At 37.1% G+C, this 18,097-nt stretch overlaps 1 protein-coding gene across 2 annotated transcripts in view; it reads right to left on the bottom strand.

Annotated features, from left to right (window-relative positions):
* The window catches only part of SEMA3D (semaphorin 3D), a 140,532-nt gene that overhangs the window by 16,947 nt on the left and 105,488 nt on the right, over positions 1-18,097 (bottom strand). For both annotated transcript variants that reach the window (XM_015875912.3, XM_085552012.1), the window contains exons 10-14: positions 17,758-17,827; positions 16,976-17,120; positions 4,643-4,865; positions 1,693-1,781; positions 510-551 (exon numbers count right to left, since the gene is read on the bottom strand). In XM_015875912.3, coding sequence (XP_015731398.2) covers positions 510-551; positions 1,693-1,781; positions 4,643-4,865; positions 16,976-17,120; positions 17,758-17,827 — 569 coding nt within the window. The remainder of the gene's footprint in view (positions 1-509; positions 552-1,692; positions 1,782-4,642; positions 4,866-16,975; positions 17,121-17,757; positions 17,828-18,097) is intronic.

Here is an 18,097-nt window from a genome sequence, read left to right as displayed (position 1 = left end):
GAGATGCCCTGAAGCCCTTTCCCATAGGGCTTTCCAGCTGGGACCGGACCCACCAGGAGGGACCACCCCAATTCAGATTTAGAGGAGGGTCTGTTTGCAGGCTTTGCACATACAATGTTAAGTCGAATGAGGCCCTAAGCTCTCTTCACTGCTAATACATAAAAATAACAACAATAATTCTACTAATAATTTATTGCTACACTGTAAAGAGACAAGAATTTCTAGTGCTCAGAAAACAAATGTGCAGTGAGTTCATTCACAAATCCCACAACCATATGACTAAAGATTTGTTTCCATGAATAATTACCAGTTTGGGTACACAAATTACTGTTTGTAAGCAAATGTGAATTAGGCAGGGAAAAAAGTTCTAACATGCCCTCTTCTTTCCAGATAAGTTTTAAGAGCTACCCATGGAAAGTCTGACCAATAAGTAACAGAGGACACCTAACAACAGGCTTACTGTTCAGTGTACCATATATCCTGCAGTAATTGAATGGCTTTGTGATTACCTGCTTCTGAGAAATCTCCATGGTTGAGATAAATGAAGGGTGCTGAAAAACAAATTAGGAAAGTTCATTAGTTCACAGCTTCCATATTGTTAATAAAATGAGAACAGAACTTCACATTTCTGAAATGTATATAAAATTGCAGATTGATTTACTTGGTTTAAACAAATATTAAAGCAAAACTGAAACAAACAAATCAAGCAACAAAACTCATTAAATTCATTCCTCCAGGAATGCCTCCCATAACTTTTTTGTCTTTAATTCATGCAATCTACAAAACCTACTGACTGGCAACAAGCCCTTGTATCAACTTATACACTATTTGAAAGGCTTTGGCCTATCTGAGGGATACATACACATTCATTTATTTATTGTGAGATGAAACTCTTACAATGACCTTGTAAAGCACATAGGAGAGAGAATGCAAAGCAATGTAAGAATACAAAGAACGAGGAAGAAAATTCCAAATGGAAAAGAAAATCTGTTGGGAAGGCACATATCATTTTTTCTACTGTTATGATATATCTCTGTAAGCTTCCCCGCAAGCAATGAGGTCAATGAGAATTTGTGCCTACACAGCAGAAAGGAAGTTTGGGTTTTTCAGAAGTTCTCTTTATGAAGAAGTCATTGGCATTAGCAGGGCTCTAGTGACTTTGCTTCACTATCACTCAGCCAGAATAACCAAACCAAAATGGTCAAAAGTGCTGAGTCAGCCCACATCAAAGAATTAAAACACATCGATAATCAAAACTTAGTTTGATTTATTTTCTTTTAGTTCTCAACTCCTAAAGTTGTTTATTTTTTTATTTTTTTTTTACATCTGTGAGTTCTCTTGCTTGATTGGTTTTTTAAATTATAATTGTGCAAAGAATAATTCCAATGCCAAATAATGGGAATATCACCATTAAAAATAAAATAATAATAAACAGCTCAGGCACAAAATAGGATTGCAAAGTAGAACAAGACAGAAAAATTGAGACTTTCTATGAGTTCAATAAATCTTGCTCTTTTGTTTCTGTTATTTTTTCCAACTGACTTTCTTAGAGAATATCAAGGCATTTAAACATTGACGTGTTGTCCCTCTAGAATTTTAAACTAGTTCCACTGAGCAAACAGTCATACAGATAAAGGCATTCTGAGCCTTTCAGTCTCCTGAGTAATTGATGCAGTGGCTGTTAATGCTTACTTTGAATATCTGTAGTTCTTCTAGGACCACCTCCTCTTTAGTCCACTTCTCCTTGGTGATACTCACAGCTTTCAGTACTGTGCCTATGTCTGAAACAAACATTCACAACATTCACTATATGAAACATACTATTATGTCTCAGCTACTTCATTTCTTACTTCATTTCATGGTTGGACTCATACATTCAGAGTTGGACTCCATGATACTTATCATCCTTCCAAATCAGGTTATTCTATGATTCTAGGATTTTATCCAAATTGTACATGTATGTAAAACAAACAAACTGATTTTGTAAACTTAGATCACAAAATAAAAAACATCAAAAACTGTGAAGAAGAGAAAACCAATGAAGCCTTCAAATGACATCTACCTTTATATGCATCTGTTGCTTTTTATATAGCTCTATATAATATGCTTACAGTATGCCTGAGCCAATACAACTGTGCATTGTTGTGCTTAGCATAGATGGTCTAACCCTGCTGCTACATAAATACATATGCAAACACATTTGTGATGTCAGCTGGAATTTTCTGCATGTTTGCTTTACCTGGAATTGTGGCCTATCTGACCCAATTTAATGAGGATCAAATCAGCAGAAAACTGTTTTATTTTTATAGAATTAATTTTCATCAGCATAACTCCTTAATCAGAAATAGTTTTCAAAACAACACTAAAACCTTAAAAACTGCTGAGAAAAGTGAGCTGGGTGCTGTAATGGGCAACGTAGAAATGACACAGCACAGCTTAATCCTAAGCACTATCTTTAATACTGAAATGATGGAAAATAATACACTGTAAGGCAAAGAATTAGACTTTCATTCTTGTTTTTCCAAACTATAGGAGATCACATTGCCAATCAAAGTTAAAATTATTTCAGTTTGCCTTATATATATATCATTGTTTTGGATGAGATTGCCAAAGCTTGTGTATATACAAAGCCCAGCAGTGTGATTGCATGTGCTGAACTGCCTGCCGTCCTAAATTCTGCAATAATATGGCTGCATATATTCAAACACATAGCAAGTTTCCTTTTTACCTGCTGCTAAACACCCTAGTAGTTATTTCATATATTTGTATTCAGTCTCTCAATATGACATTTGAAATTTTATCTTCAAATCTAGAATTCCTTTTTTCAATAAGACAAATTTAGAGAATAAAATGGAACAAAATGTTGTGTCCCTGCAAAAGAAAACTCACTTTCAAGGAAGGCACTGCTGTTAAATCTGCATCTATATATCGCATAGTGCCATCTAGTGACTGCATGGTACGCACTGGGACCCTCCAATATGAAAAATTAGTTACTGTCAGTGTTGGGTAGACACACTACCAGTAATAATTTGTCAGTATTTCGGTTGCTATACTCTAAATGTAATTGTATTGCTTCGACGAACTTAATAGCAGATAACAGAAAACTTCTGAAAGCATCTCTGCAATCACAGAAGGAATATATCATGGTTTTTAATGAGTGAACTCATCTTTTCTGATATTCATAAAGAAGCAAGGATTTTCTGCAAATTTTGTTCTTGACCTTCTCAAGCAGATGGGGAGTAGAAGCCACATTAATGGAAATGCATTGTAATGTAATTAATGGAAAAACTGTGTTTTTCCAACTCTGACTTATGGGGATTGTAGGGCACTCTCACACCTCCTTCTTTTGGAAGATAGAGTTGTGCAGAGAATTGAGCTAAAATACATAAATGTTTCAAAAGAGGCTCTGTCTGAGCTTGAGGATGTGATGATGCAGGTGGGATAGCCCACATTTTGTAAGAGGTGGTGCCCTATGGCAATTCACTCCTTTTCCCAAGTCACTTCAGAGTACCCATAGCTATCAAACTACACTCAGATATCAAATTTGCTCATAGGTCAGGAAAAAAAGCTGCATAATCCAAGCTCTGGACTAGGATTTAAACAGAGATTTGGTTTCTCAATTCGGTAGCTCACTCGCCACCCTAGGACAAACATTTTCCTCCCCGCATACCACTGTTTCATCTATTGTGAGATAAGGATAATGGCAATGACCTCGTTACTGAAGTTTTTTGATGTAATGGTGCAAAATGCTTTATCAGAGCTATTACTATTTAGGGAACTTCAAACTGTGGATTAAGAACATGAAATTTCAGTGGAATAAGACCAGGGATTATATTTTAAAAGCATTATGAATTGGTATGCTAATAATTCTTAGCATGTCATATACTGTAAGATGAAGTCCATTCACTGATTTTAAATTTAAATATTATGTTAAAACCAAACTTTTTTCCTTACAGCACATAGCTATCAGAAAATCTAAATATGTACACAGTTATCCACTTACAAACTGCAAGTCATGTTTCTTCCCTGACAGAGTAGTTTAGTCCTTCTCTGTTCAATCCTGGTCCTTTTCTTTGGAGCTACTCATGTTGCAAAGTAATATTCTTAAATACATTTAAGTGAAATCATTGCTTTAGGCTGCATCTGAAATCTTTCTTAGCTTTTCAGTGTCAGAAGAGATTTAATGCTGATGCACCATGTCACTGTTGATAACAGAAATTAATCCTTGAGGTTATTAAGGTTATTATTCTTATTCTTATTATTCCTTTTAATTGCCTACTGATGTGCTGCCAGTGGGAACTGGAGCCAGATCACCATGTAACATAAAGAGCAGTACTGAATAGAACTCAGAGGGTAAGAAAATCTAGCTATTCTGACCCATAAGTGGGTTATCACCTTGGGGCCATGATCCATTAAAATCTTAATTTTAGTCTTAATTTCAGTGTGTCTTGAGATTACAAATTAATCTAATTTTAACAGTTTTATGAAGTCCCATCATACAAATAAGGGCATCTAAATGCTTTCTGAAGCTGTAAGCTTAGGAAAAATATGTTAATCAATAGTTTTATTCAGGACCTGCTAGACTAGAAGAGCCTTTAGAGGGCAGGATCTGTGCAGAACAATAATGGAAGTCCTTTCCTACCTGTTCCCAAGAAAATAACATCATATTGTCCATCCTCTGCCATGACATGATCCACCACAATCTGAGTCAGCCGATAGTCCACATTGATTCGCGTGAACACTGGTCCTCCCGTCAGCGGGTAAACAGACTTGTACATCAGGGGATGGCGCTTTATAAAGCTAATGACTTCATCAGGAAAATCTCTGGTAGATTTTATGAGTGGATCATAGGTTTTACTTGGACACTGAAAGAAAGAAAAAAAATAGATCAAGATGTATAGCAGGGAAGAAATACAACAAATCTGCAGGTATCTCTGTGTGTATCAGGAAAGCTGTTTATTCATTTTGAAATCCTGAGAGCTCCATCCAGCTCCTCATAGAATCATAGAATCACAAGGTTGGAAAGGACCTACAAGATCATCTAGTCCAACTATCCTCCCTTTACCATACCTACAGAAAGCCATATCTCCTAGCTCCTTATCTCAGAAACCCTGAAAAGCAGGACGCTTCTCTAGATGCTTAAATAAGAGTGTAATTTTAGTTGATTTCCACCCAGTAAGACTTTAGTCACTGTAGAATTGCTTTTGTTTTTGTTGTTGTTGTTTTGTTTTGTTTATTTTTCTATATGTCTAGTAACATTTAGAAGTTGAAATGAAATTTGACTCACAATTGAACAAGCTCAATGTTGTCTGGAAGTGTGAAAGCACATTGGGAAGCTCAGCATTTGCTTCTAGTGTGTGCTTCCCCAGTTCTTCAAACAGCCATTTTTTTCCTCACTTCTCCACTCTCTTCTTTGTTAACTTTTATCGCTCTCCAAAAAGTGCTTCTCCTTCATCTTCACTTTCCTTAATCCTGCTCCCACCTATTCTCCATTCAAAACTACCCACAATTTGATAATTTGTTTCATTTCACCTATTCTTACGCCTACTACTCAAAATTACATATATTCCATTTCTGTTAGTTTTAGGCCCACACCAGAACCTGCCTACAGATCAATATACACAAGATTTGAAGACAAAATCCTGTAGGTTTTTTTGCTGTTTTTTTTTTTCTTTTTTTTTTTTTTTTTTTTCTCCTTTCTCAGTCAGATATTTTGATAACATAAACTATAAGTTAGAGGGGAGATTAAGTGCTTTTATAAGACAGTAAGGAAAAGAAGACTGCATAAGAAAAGAGATGTTTGATGTTGGATGAAATACTAATAACTTATATTTATTGTATTTACCAGTCTACTAACACAAACTACTTAAAAGCTATGTGTAATTTTTTAATTTTATCACCAAATGGCTTTTAAGAGCAAATACAAGTTCTTTTCTGTTTCTTCACCTACAAGTGTTTCTGAAGAGAGGTGGAGACGTGCCTTAACACTCACACCACTGTAATCAGTAATAAGAATATATCCTTATTACTAACATTCAAGTAATTCATCCGCCCATGCACAAAGATACACTTCAACCTTTTTTTTTTCAACACGTATTTGAGACAGAAAAATTCAGCCATAAACAATCTAATAATACAGGAAAATAACTTTTTTCTTTGTTTGTTTCTTTTTAAAAATAGGAACTATTTGTATATAATACTATAACAGATGCTATTGGTATAGACCACTTTAGAAATTTGGTCTTCTTTGTAAGTTACGGACTGAATCTATATTCTTTTAGAAATCAGATTTTCTATGAGAATGCTTGTAAAATCAACCGGATACCAGGTTGACCAGTGCTTCTTCTCAACAAAAAGCAGCATTTCTTCTCCTGTACTTCTTTTTTCAAAAGCATCACTATAAATCCAAAAGCTTCACATGATGAGATTGGTACATCTGCAAAGAATTTCACCTCTTCAATCCCTGCCTCACTTATGGGAGTATTATCACTTCAGATATTTTACAAGACAAGGAAATCAAATCTGGACTGAAGGGAGAAATGAATGAGTTAACACACAAGCTAGCTCTTCAGTTCAAGCAAAAATATCTGTGTGAGGTTAAATTTGCAATCTGCTGAATAAAATAGTTTTGCTCTATAAAGGACTTTCAACAGCAAGTCTAGAGTGCCCTCCTCTGGCTTCCATGGGATAATCCTGAGTATTTAAAGAGCGGGCTCTATTTACTGCTCACTGCATTTCCTTCATCAAAATCAAAGAATATTTCATTTGTGCATAGAAAAAGAAGAGAAAAATCAGGTACAAAAATGAGCAAGAGAAACATAAGCAGAAATGCTGCTACCAGATCCCTGCTCTGGTGTGATTGGAAAAGGGTACATGCTTCTGGTACTGAGGCTGAGCTTCTGCCTTGTGGGCAGGGAGCCCACGTTCGACTAGCGCTTAATTTCTCTGGGGAAATATTCCCAGAGAAACTGCTGAAGAAAGACACTAGCAAGTGCTTTAGCTGTGCTCCTTTTTATAGACATTATATAGTGCTGGTAATCAGAGGCCACAGCTTCTGGTAAACTGTGAATCCTACACATTTATTTTTCTTGTAATAAAGGCAGATTCTCCAGATGCCAGATAATTCCTTCAACTCATTATTTATTAGAAGTGACTTTTTCAACTCATTCACATTGCTGAAACCCTTGTGCAAACTCACAGCTGCAGCATCCTTTTCTATGGTTTTGAAAAATGTAGTCTCATTCTCTTTTGGGGTCCAGAATACTGCTACAATGAGAAAACCCCTGTACATTTCACCAGAGTCATTCACTTACTGCTAGAGTTGGCTCCCTATTCTGTTAGACCCATACTGACCACCTAATCAATTCAGCTGTTTCTTTTGCTTATATGTAAATTTGTGCTTTATTGCAGCATGATTCTCGCATATACTGCTTGAAAACAACTCTTAAACATGTATCCCTTGTAACCTTCAAACTTCTCCCTTCCATTTTTCAGGTGAGTAAGCCAAGCAACACTTAGTTGCAAGGTCAGTCATGCTTATGCTCCGCTGTGTCTGCTTCCCTTTTCACAGCTGCCTGCATCCAGCACCACATCTCTAATCTGAGTCTAGGAAATCTTCTCTTTTTAATATGGAGACACCTAGATGCCTTAGTGTGGCAGTACAGATAATTATAAGAACTCAACAATCCATCTGATTACACATTTTTGCATATAAACTGCTCACTGCTGTTTTTTTAACTCAAAGCAATCCCTGTATTTTGTGCCAGGTGGAGCCATAGGACAATCTGTGAGGAAAGAAATGTGATTGTATTTTTGTAGTGCTCTGGGAGAAAGTTAAGATTTGCAATGAAGATGCTCAACAGTCTTTCTTCATTGCTCATTTCTACAGATCTCCAGCTTGACAGATATTCTACCTATGGTGCAAGTTTAAAGCTTGAGGTTAGGATTTGTTCCAGTATGTAAGGTTTGACATTATCCAAAACATTTTTATTAAGAACAGCACATACAGTGACAAAGGCTGAGCCGGTTCCTCTTTCATTTCTGGCAAACTTCCTTCTCACAGCCATTCAACTTCAGCCACAAGTACCAAAGCTGCCTCTCAGGCTCAGGACCAGACTGGACCATTCCTTCTTTCAGGTTTCAAATGCCGTGTCACTGCCTGGGAGGATGCTAGTCAGCCCATGCCAGCCTTAAGCAGTACTGTGAATACTGGTCTGTGCTTGAACTTGCCCTCTGGCTTTATTTAGTAAGAATGCAGCTTGAGTGATTTAAGAGACTGTAACTTATTTTCTAGACCTCGTGTGGATTGATTTTGATGGCTATCTACAGAAATGAGAGATTCTGTTAGAGTACCCACTTGCTTAACACTATTTTCAGAACAATTAAGTCTCCTTGTCTTCATAAAAATTCCACAGTGTTTAACTGAAAGTAGAGATTAGGATCCTGAATCAACTAGTGGCTTTAAAAGTTTATCCACAGACAGTGAGTAATTTTAATTGAGATACATCCAAATGTTTTCCAAATATACAATGGAATGCATGGCTATAAAACAAAACAAAACAAAACAACAACAACAACAAAAAACAGCAAGAGAACAAAGTCAAGTTAATACAGGTACCAAAGTAGACAAAGAGGAAAGTCCTACTGAAAAAATAAATAAATAAAAAAATAAATAAAATAGTTCATTTATAAATATATATTGCAGTGAGGTATCCCTAGAGGTTTCATGCTAGCTTTTCCATAAGAACTTCACCCTCTGGCATGCTGCGTGCGATCTCCCATATTCTGTTTCCTGCTGTGCTTTCAGAAAGCAAAGGTTTTGCAAGCTTATATCCTTGAGGTGGGCTGTAGTCTAATTGTTTTTTGAAGATAGCAGTAACAGTTTAACAATTTCGCAAGGAAATGCATGATCTCATATTACATAGCAAAAGACACAAGACACTACAGAAAGGGTGTTTCCCCCAACAAGAAAAAATACATTTTAGACCTGGAAAATAAATAAATAAATACGTGAGCTGTGGTACAGGAGATATGATTCAGACAGCACAGAATCTACACAAAAAGAAACAATGTGTGCCCCCATTGCACAAATGTTACTTCAGAAACACCTATCTCTCCTTATCCAAGCCAGATCTGAATCTTTTCCCCTTCTGTCACAATCTGACCTCCAAAATCCTATTGATTTCAAAAACACATTTATTTTTGCAGGAGCTGAATCAAAGTTTGTTGAAATCAACAGAAATCTATATTCTTTAATCGCCTTTGGATAAAATCATGCATCAGATTGTTCTACATAGGATGAGAAAGAAAATCACTCTTCTTTCCTTCCCCAGCCATGCACACTGATTGCTCTCCTGTTTACAGTTCAATCCCAGAAACTCGTTTGTTTATAAAATGGGAGTAGCCCCACGGATCACAGATATGTCCTAGATTTTTTGCCAAAAAATGTATCAGCAGAGAAAGAGAAAAGCAATGACCTCACCCTCTACAAACTACTAGGATAAAATCTCTATCAATATGGAACTACAAAGCTGTTAAAGGAAACCCTACCTTGCATAATACAGGGAAATTTTTGCTAGCCTATACAAGTAGTTCGGTGAAAATAAGGACTAAGGGTTTGCTCCAAAGATCCACTCAAATCAACAGGACTTTTCCCAATTGTTTTAATGGGCTTTGGATCACCTCCTAAAAGACCATGAGCAGTATGAACAGCTGGGCAGGTGTGATTCTGTTTTGTTTGGCCAAGGGTGCTATTTCCCGAGGCATCACTAACTGCATGGCACGATGGACAGAACAAGGGAATGAAAAATTAATTTGGGTCAACCTTTGGCAAAGTCCTCAGGCAGCTGTTCAATGCTGTGTGTCCACCCATCATTACAGAACAATTCCTGTAGGCTCATGTTTCCTTTCATAGCAATCAATAGGATGCATGATGATAAAGGCTGCACGTCCAAGTGGGTGAGTGAAGCAGCCTTTCACCTCTGAAAATGTGAGTTCATATCCTGCTGAACGTCATATGTGATAGTGATATCGGTGTTCTCTGCCCAGTTCACATTTATTCACACCATCAGCACCAGATGCTGTCTCAGATATGTGACATCTCCCACTGCAGACAATAAGAGATTTGCATTTATATCAAATGTCACAGGATTAGCTTGGCAGGACTGCTTTATGTGGACTACAAAAGAATCTGGCTCCATAAAAGTTCTTACAATACCATTATGCTATCTCATCTCCCGCTTTTGCAACAGGGGTGGGATTCTTCTCACCTGACCTAGATTCTTGTCTTGAATGTTTGAGCTTCACAAAGGAAGTGCCTGTCTCTTTACCTCTGACATGGAAATCTAAACAATTGGCTCAGATTTGATGCTTTTCTTTTAGATAGATGTCATCAAGAAAATTTAAATTAGTAAAATCAGTACTGCTAGATAAGAATCTTGTGAGAACTACATTCACCATTCCATTAATTCTTAAAGATTGCTTAGGCCTTCATTTTCATGAATGATAGCTTTATAGAAATGTACGTGTTCAAAAATGAAAAATAAGTAACAAAAACAAATCAACAAAATAGACACAGAGATAGAAGTGCTAAGGACATCTCTATTCAACTGCTATATAAATGCCATGGCACAAAACTTTCAAAGAATCAAATAAGTAGTAATGTAAAGCCTTTCCAGTGCATTTGGTGTGAGCTCACTTTGACAATAATCCACCTGGACTGAGTCCTAAACCCAGATAATCTTAAAAGAAACAAAAAAGTCTTTTTATTCTCTCACCTTTTATTTATATCCAAATAGAATCAGGAGGTGGTGAATTATGGCAAATCTTTCTCAGATAAAAGCACTTCATGCTTCACATATGTAAGGTTTTCTGTCCTTTTCACTCATTAAGTTTTCAGCTTAGAAGAGTGCTGGGTGTGTAGATCTCACACAATTTTCAATATATATAGTGTGACTGTGTTAACATTATGTGGGAATCCTGGCCAGGATTTTCAAAAGCTGGTGCCAGAAGTTAGGCTCCTAAATAAACGTCCAATTTGCCAAAATGCATAGTGCTTAGTACCAGCTCATGAAGTCAGTAAGAGCCGCAGGATCTAACACCTACTAAAACTGTGACAATTATTTGGGAATCTAACTTTAAGGTATGTAAAAACACATCTATCTTTCATTTAATTATGTGTCTTCAATTCAGCAATGCTGTTGTCTACTAACAATTTCAAAACAGAGTGAAGTTTCCTGTGAGCTGTAAAAGTTTCAATTTCAAGCATGTCAAAAACTTCAGTTTACAAGGGACTTGTTACACTGAGCATTGGACCCACTTTACATAGATTCAAATGCTCATAGACTATATGCACAACAAGGACTTAATAACACTGAGTGAAGTTGGCATCTGCTGGTTGGGTTTTGCAATGTCCAGGCTTGCAATTTTGATGCATTTCGCAAGGAGAAAGAAGCACCACATCAATAAGGCACTCTCTTGGGATCATTTGGTGTAGCCAGTGTTAAATATGAAGAAATGAAACATCTCTTAAATCTCTCTCAGTTTTTGGAGAACTGTATGCCTTCACCTCAGTGTCTCTTCTACTGGAGGTGTCATCCCTGTTTCAGGCACACAGACCACAGCTATCCTAGGAGGTCCCCTATCCTTCCTCTTTAAATTGTTTCACTTTTCATGGGATAAGTAGGTTTTGTTTTAGCCAAAAGTAGTAAGAACGTTGCTCAGCCATTAACCAGAAAGGGAGAAGGTTTCCACTGAAAAGCTCTGTGGAGCATCAGACCCTCCCTCTAAGGGAATGCACTAACCATAACCAGGAACTAATATTGACAATATTTTTGCTTTATCCATCAGAGTACAAGTATCTAACCAGTAAGTAGTGAATATAGCCATGAAGTCAACATTCTACTGCAGTTCCAAGTAAAGTCTTCCAAACTGTAAATGAGTTCTGCTATAGTTATCAAGCAAAAAGTGGAGAAATTGAATAAACTTCAGCTAGTCACTGCGGTTCTGAACAAACTGAGCTTTATGTGCATATAAAGGATGATGAAGAATGGCACAGACTGCAGAGAAAATAGGTATGCCCCATCCCTGGAGGTGTTCAGAGCCAGGTTGGATGAGGCCCTCGGCAGCCTGATCTGGTTGCTGGCAACTCTAACCATGGCAGAGGTGTTGGAATGAAACAGTCTTTAACGTCCCTTCCAATCTAAGCCATTCTATGAGACCGTGAATCTATTATAAGTCCAATGAGAAATGCAGAGACAGAGGACTGACGGATAAGATACAGTGCCAAGGACAGGTGTGATGAGCAGAACTATCTTAGACAATTGGATACTTGTACTTTAAGAAACTCAGAGTGTGGTATAGGTAGCAGATAAGAAATGACTCTTGGGGCTTAAACACTCGTGATGTTGGAGACTTAGTCATTCTGAAGAAAAAACTTGGTTTCTGAGTGTTCTAAGCCTAATCAGAGCTACACAGTAAATAGAGACATTTTTTACAAAGAGACAGTGTCCCACTGGATGTATGAGATTTGTTCTATCCTATTCCAGTGATTGTACTGAACTCTCTGTATTGCTCTTCCATTTAATACACCTGTGTGGCTGACAGCAAAGGCTGACATAAGAAACCATTAATGTACATATAACCACAGGAGGCAGCTAGGTGAGCGAACTTGACTTTGCAGGTGGCACACTGCAATTCTCTGCCGACCTCCACAAGCTGGAAAGGTGACTGAGTTCACAGCATTTTGAAAGGCTGCAATGAATTGAGAGGTGATTAATGTTCAAGAAAACATGTTGATACGTAGGAGGAGGTGGAGGAGGCTTTCTCAGGAAAATAAGCCTATAAAGTGAAACATTTCACTTAATTAAGCAGCCCCATTTACAGTGGAGAGATCAAAGGAGACAGGAACTGGAGAAGCAAAGAATGCAGTCTATAAAAGATAGGTGAAAGAGGAAGATAAGTCTAAAAATAACAAGGGAAACCTGTGCAATCCTCAATGCTTTAAGCACACTCTTATTAAAGCAGCAAAACTAACCAGACATGAGGACAAGGGGAGGCTTTTGGCAGCCGGTATTTCTCAGTGGCCCAGCCAAGGCCCAATGGGTTGGACAAAACACCTCCATCAGCCTGTGCACTGGGGTAGCAGAAAACAGCAACAACAAAACAAAACAAAACAAAACAAAACAAAACAAAACAAAACAAAACAAAACAAAACAAAACAAAACAACACAACAAAGGGGTTTCACCAAGGAAAGGCAAGAAAAGACAACAGAGAAATGTGAGCAATATCACAGAAAAATCTGAAGATACAGCACCTTTAAATAAATAAATAAATAAAATTAGAGAATAAAAATAAGTAATTTATTACATTAAATAATAAAAGAATTTAAAAAACACAGGAGCTCCGTATTCAGACGTGAAGTGAGAAGAAGTGGGATACAAAATACAAATGAAGAAAAGCAGTGGTTACTGCACTGGATGCTTCTTGTAGCTAAGACTACAATTAGATGCAGGATTCTTACTCTGCTCATTCAGATCTTTTTGGGGGGAACCTTTGGCAAATTAGTTAGTTAGAAATTCAGACTAGTTAGTTAGAAATACAGACTCACTGTATTCAGTGTTGCCTTGAACTGCAATTAAATACCTAGGTACTGTGGTAGAGCAGACTGTTAACCTGCATCTTTAAACAATGAGATTCCTCTCAAAATCTGACAGTGACATGTTTTCACTGTCAATGAAATGATGATGGTTCCTGTGTATGCCATCAGAATTTCCAAATAGGATACATACAGTGTGAGGTGTTCTGATACTGAAATATTTACAGAAGTTTAAATATGCTAAAACAGTTATTTTCTCACATTTCACTGAAAATCTTGTTCAAATGTCTTCTGTGATTACTGGCAGGACACTATGTAAACTCTATTTGAGAACCCAGGAACAGATTTTACAGGAAGTGCCTGATGGTTCCTTTATCAAAGGATAATTTTCTTGATGAAACCCTAAAAGACTGGAAGAAAAATCGGTTATCAGGGGACAGCTGCAGATACACTAGTCCAATTTTAGAATAGCTCAAGAAGATAAAGTAAAAGCTTTCTTGATTTTCAAACAGCTCTTTTTATATGTATATACCAGGCGCTGCCTGCCACATGTTTTTTGTTTGTTTGTTTGCTTTTCCAAAATTGAAAGAGATTTCAAGCCTCATCTCCATTAAATACTGCCAGGAGAAGTTGAAGAGAATAGCTGCATGTTGTGCAGCACCTGAGTAGCAGTCAGCCCAGTCGAGGTCCCACAGACACCAGAGGGCAGGCAGACCTCACTGCATTACCTGCACAATGCTCAGCACCACCAAGGTATGACATCACAGCTGTGTTGAGAGTTTATCTCCTACACAAATTGCCGCAGGAAGCATTTTGTCAAAATTTCAATATCAAAGTGGTCACAGTCTCTATAGAGAACAGCTTTGTTTACTTAGGAGATAAAGGCAGCTGAGCCACAAGTTAAATTAGGGTGAGCAGTCTCCTGCTTCTGTGTAAATGCTGAAAGGAAGTCAATTCTTCCCTCAAAGTAAAACATCAAAGGAAAAGCATTTCCTAGTAATGCCATTTTTAGATTTTGCCAGTAGCTTCAAATACAAGAAACAGAAAATAGGGAGAGTGCTGACTATGCTAAGCTGTAGCTAACACTATAGCACTAAGTAAAGCTTAAATTTCAAAAATGCTCCAGTAACTTTAAGAAATGGACAGATTATCCCTCTGGCTTTGTTCTAAGCATTCCTGAATCACCCCATAGCTGGCAAGGAGTGGTGAAATTAATCTTTACAAAAGAGCACTTCTACATTCAGACACACTGCAGCACTCTGTGGGCACATAGCGTGCTGCTTCTTTTCCTTGCCTTCAAGCGCTGTGTTGCTTTTTTAGATCTCAGCCTAAATCTGCTCAGATACAGACATTTGGCCCAGCTCGCTTCAAAATGAATTGCTTGAATCTAATTCTTCTTTGGGTATGCTATCTTAAACCACCAAGCCTTAAGTTTGTTTCAATCTGAGACTATTCCGGCTCACTAAGACAAATGCAGTAATAAATTTACCTTATCTACATGGTAAACATTACTGATATCTTTCTTCAGAGATCTTGTTTCAGCAACATCCACTCCCCTTCACAGCTTGTGGTCAGACAAACTCCTACAGAAATCCAGAGTTCCTGAGGATTTTTATGAGACTATTTTCTCACAGCTGTTATCAAGTGCTTAAGGGAAGCAGTTAGAGAGTTAAGGGGTGGATTACGGAAAATATCCATTTTCTTTAAACTTTCCAACTTTGAAAATACTTGTTGAGCATGGATATTCAAATCAGAGCTAAAGATCAGCACTGACATGCTCCAGCATGATGTTTCCTTCCTTGCGAATCCCAGCTCAACCATGTGATGTCTAATACACTCAAAAATGCAATGAGCTTATGACCCGTCTATCTGTGCTGAGTGTTCATCCTTATGGGGCACTGTTAGGTTTTCAAAAGAGTTATTTTAATCTCTTTAGATGCCATGGGACCAGCTATTGTTCTCACTGGCACCATTTTTGTACTTAAAACTAAATGCATCTGCACTTCTAAATCAGTAATGGAGTTGCACATGCTGAAAAAATAATACTAGAAGAATTAAATGCAATCTTCTTTTCTGGGGTTGCCATATATTCTGCATGAGAAAGAGATGCATATGTGTCTAAATTAGGATCTTATTTGCTCCAGCAGTGCAGATCCTAGGCAGTCTGAATCAATTGCTAGAACTGCTTTACTCTTTATGGAAAGACTTCCTTTCCCACCAGCCTCAAGCTAAGAGAACAAAATCAGAGCACAGAGCATAATCTGTGCTATGAACGACCAAATGCCATAGACAGATTGGGAATGGACCAAACAGTTGGATCTATGGGAAGGATAATGTAGAAAACACAGAAGAACAAGGAAAAGAATGAAATGAAAAGCTAAATAAGTTAGATAATAGGACTTTAAGAAATGGTAATACTGCTGTCAGAGAAGTAGCATAGATACACTCAAGATGGATTCTAGGCAAGGTACTAGCAGCATCCCAACCTCAGGAGCTCAGAGTTTGGCTGCATTTGTTTTGCTTCTTACTACTAATTAGTTGAATGAACACTAGACCAAGAAAACTATCCCATAGTTGCTATACTGTTAAACCACCACTCTTCCAAATTGTATGTACCAAGAGTTACTCAAAGTTTTCCTGATACTTCAAAAATAAAACCATTTTCTGGAAATGCCATTTTTCTGTTCCTCGGGAATGTATGTCTGAGCTTTCCCAAATTTAATACCAAGACAAAAGTAGGATAAGAGTTCTTTACTAAATTCTTTCAATATTTCCCTCTTTGTTTTGGCTTAATCATTGCATCTGGGGTATCACATATTTAGAAGTATTTCCAGATATTAAACTTTACTTTTCTTCCTATCCCTTTTATTCCATCACGTAAAGTCTGTAGCAACTAACTCCTTACTTTATATCAAAACAGAACACATGCACAAACATACAGAATATAATCAATGATAATATCTCAAGAAATGGGATTTTAACAGAGCTACCAGAAATACAAGATTCCAGATTAAATACCTCATCATAATTTAATACTCCACAAAAACACGAATTTGACTTTTTATGCAGTGTTGGTGCCTCAGAGGTGATCCCAACAGATAGAAATAGAACTGGGAAGCAGGAGTCCACAATAAGGGAGAAAATCAGGAAATAGTCTGGACACAATGTTATGTCAGAGAAGTGGAAAATGCATATTTATATACATAAACTGAAAAAAGGGTAGGTAGAAGTCTGTGTTCTCAACAGAAGAGAGAGGGTTGTGAGGATAATTTGAAACATCCTGCCTGAGTGGAAAATGTAAATTGACAGTCCATAGAAGGCAGAAAAGTATGATTGTCTTTTGAGTAAAGATAGAAGCATGTAATTAAGGAGACACTTACTGTACCAGGTCTGGGATAGGGGATACGACCTTCATACTGCACCCATCGGTGATCCGCACTCTCTTTGTGAGCATAAGGGCCATTGAAAACCGCTCTGATATCTGCCATGCTGTACACACAAACTGCAGAGCCCTTGAAGACAGAGCTGAGAATAAAAAAGGCTGATAAGCACACTGTAAGCACATTTTCAGAGCACACCTCATCCAGTGAATCAATTCAGTAATTCCACTGAGTCTGAAGGATTTTTGATCAGTCCTACACCTGAGAGTTATAATATATGTGGTGCTAAATAATAGACCATGTGGGCAGCTCTGATAACTGCAGATACTATGTATAACTGTCATTACAGGACTAAGTTTTGCTCAGACAGTACCTGGACTTGTTAGCTTTTCGGAGCATTTGATAGACTGCTGTTTTTTCTAGTGATCAGTAGGCTCCGTTTGTTATTTTTCAACTATTATGATTATGCCCTTATGTTGCATCTCATTCCAGTGTAAAGATTTTATTTGGTTATGTATGTTACAGAGCCAGTATAGTGGTTACCTCTTAACTGAGAAGTGTGTTGGCAATTTTTCTGTATAATTCCATGGTTCTTATTGCATTCCTAGACCTTATGTACATTTAATTCATAAGTTTCAAAGACAAAATAATTACTCATTTCCTTTATGAAAATTCTACTTAAATTACCTGAATATCATAGCTGAGAGGTTCATTAATTAATACATCCCTGATTAAGGTCTTCTGCATTTGTTTCCAAAATCAAACATGATTCTAAAACATACCTTGTTGTAGTGAAGAGTCCATATACAAGAAGGTTTCTCTCATCTCTTGTAGAAAGTAAGAATATATCTTCTGTAATAGGAAAATATTGTCATTTTTCAATTATTAGTAGTAAACAAACATTGAACATTTCTGCAATTATCACTTATAGTTTTGAGATTTGCAAAAATAGAATGTTGCTTTTGATTACTTTCTTATGAGTTACTCTGAGCCAATATTCTGTCATTTGTCCCTTTGCAGATAGCAAAACCAGATTTTCACTTTCCAGCCTGGGGAGTTATAAACATCATAATTCTAATAAGCTTAATTCAAGTTATAATCAATGACTTCAGATTAAAGGTG

The sequence above is a fragment of the Coturnix japonica genome, chromosome 1, assembly GCF_054131305.1.
Source record: "Coturnix japonica strain WE chromosome 1, WE-NBRP24, whole genome shotgun sequence".
Taxonomy (NCBI): domain Eukaryota; kingdom Metazoa; phylum Chordata; class Aves; order Galliformes; family Phasianidae; genus Coturnix; species Coturnix japonica.
This window is presented reverse-complemented; position numbering and strand designations above follow the sequence as displayed.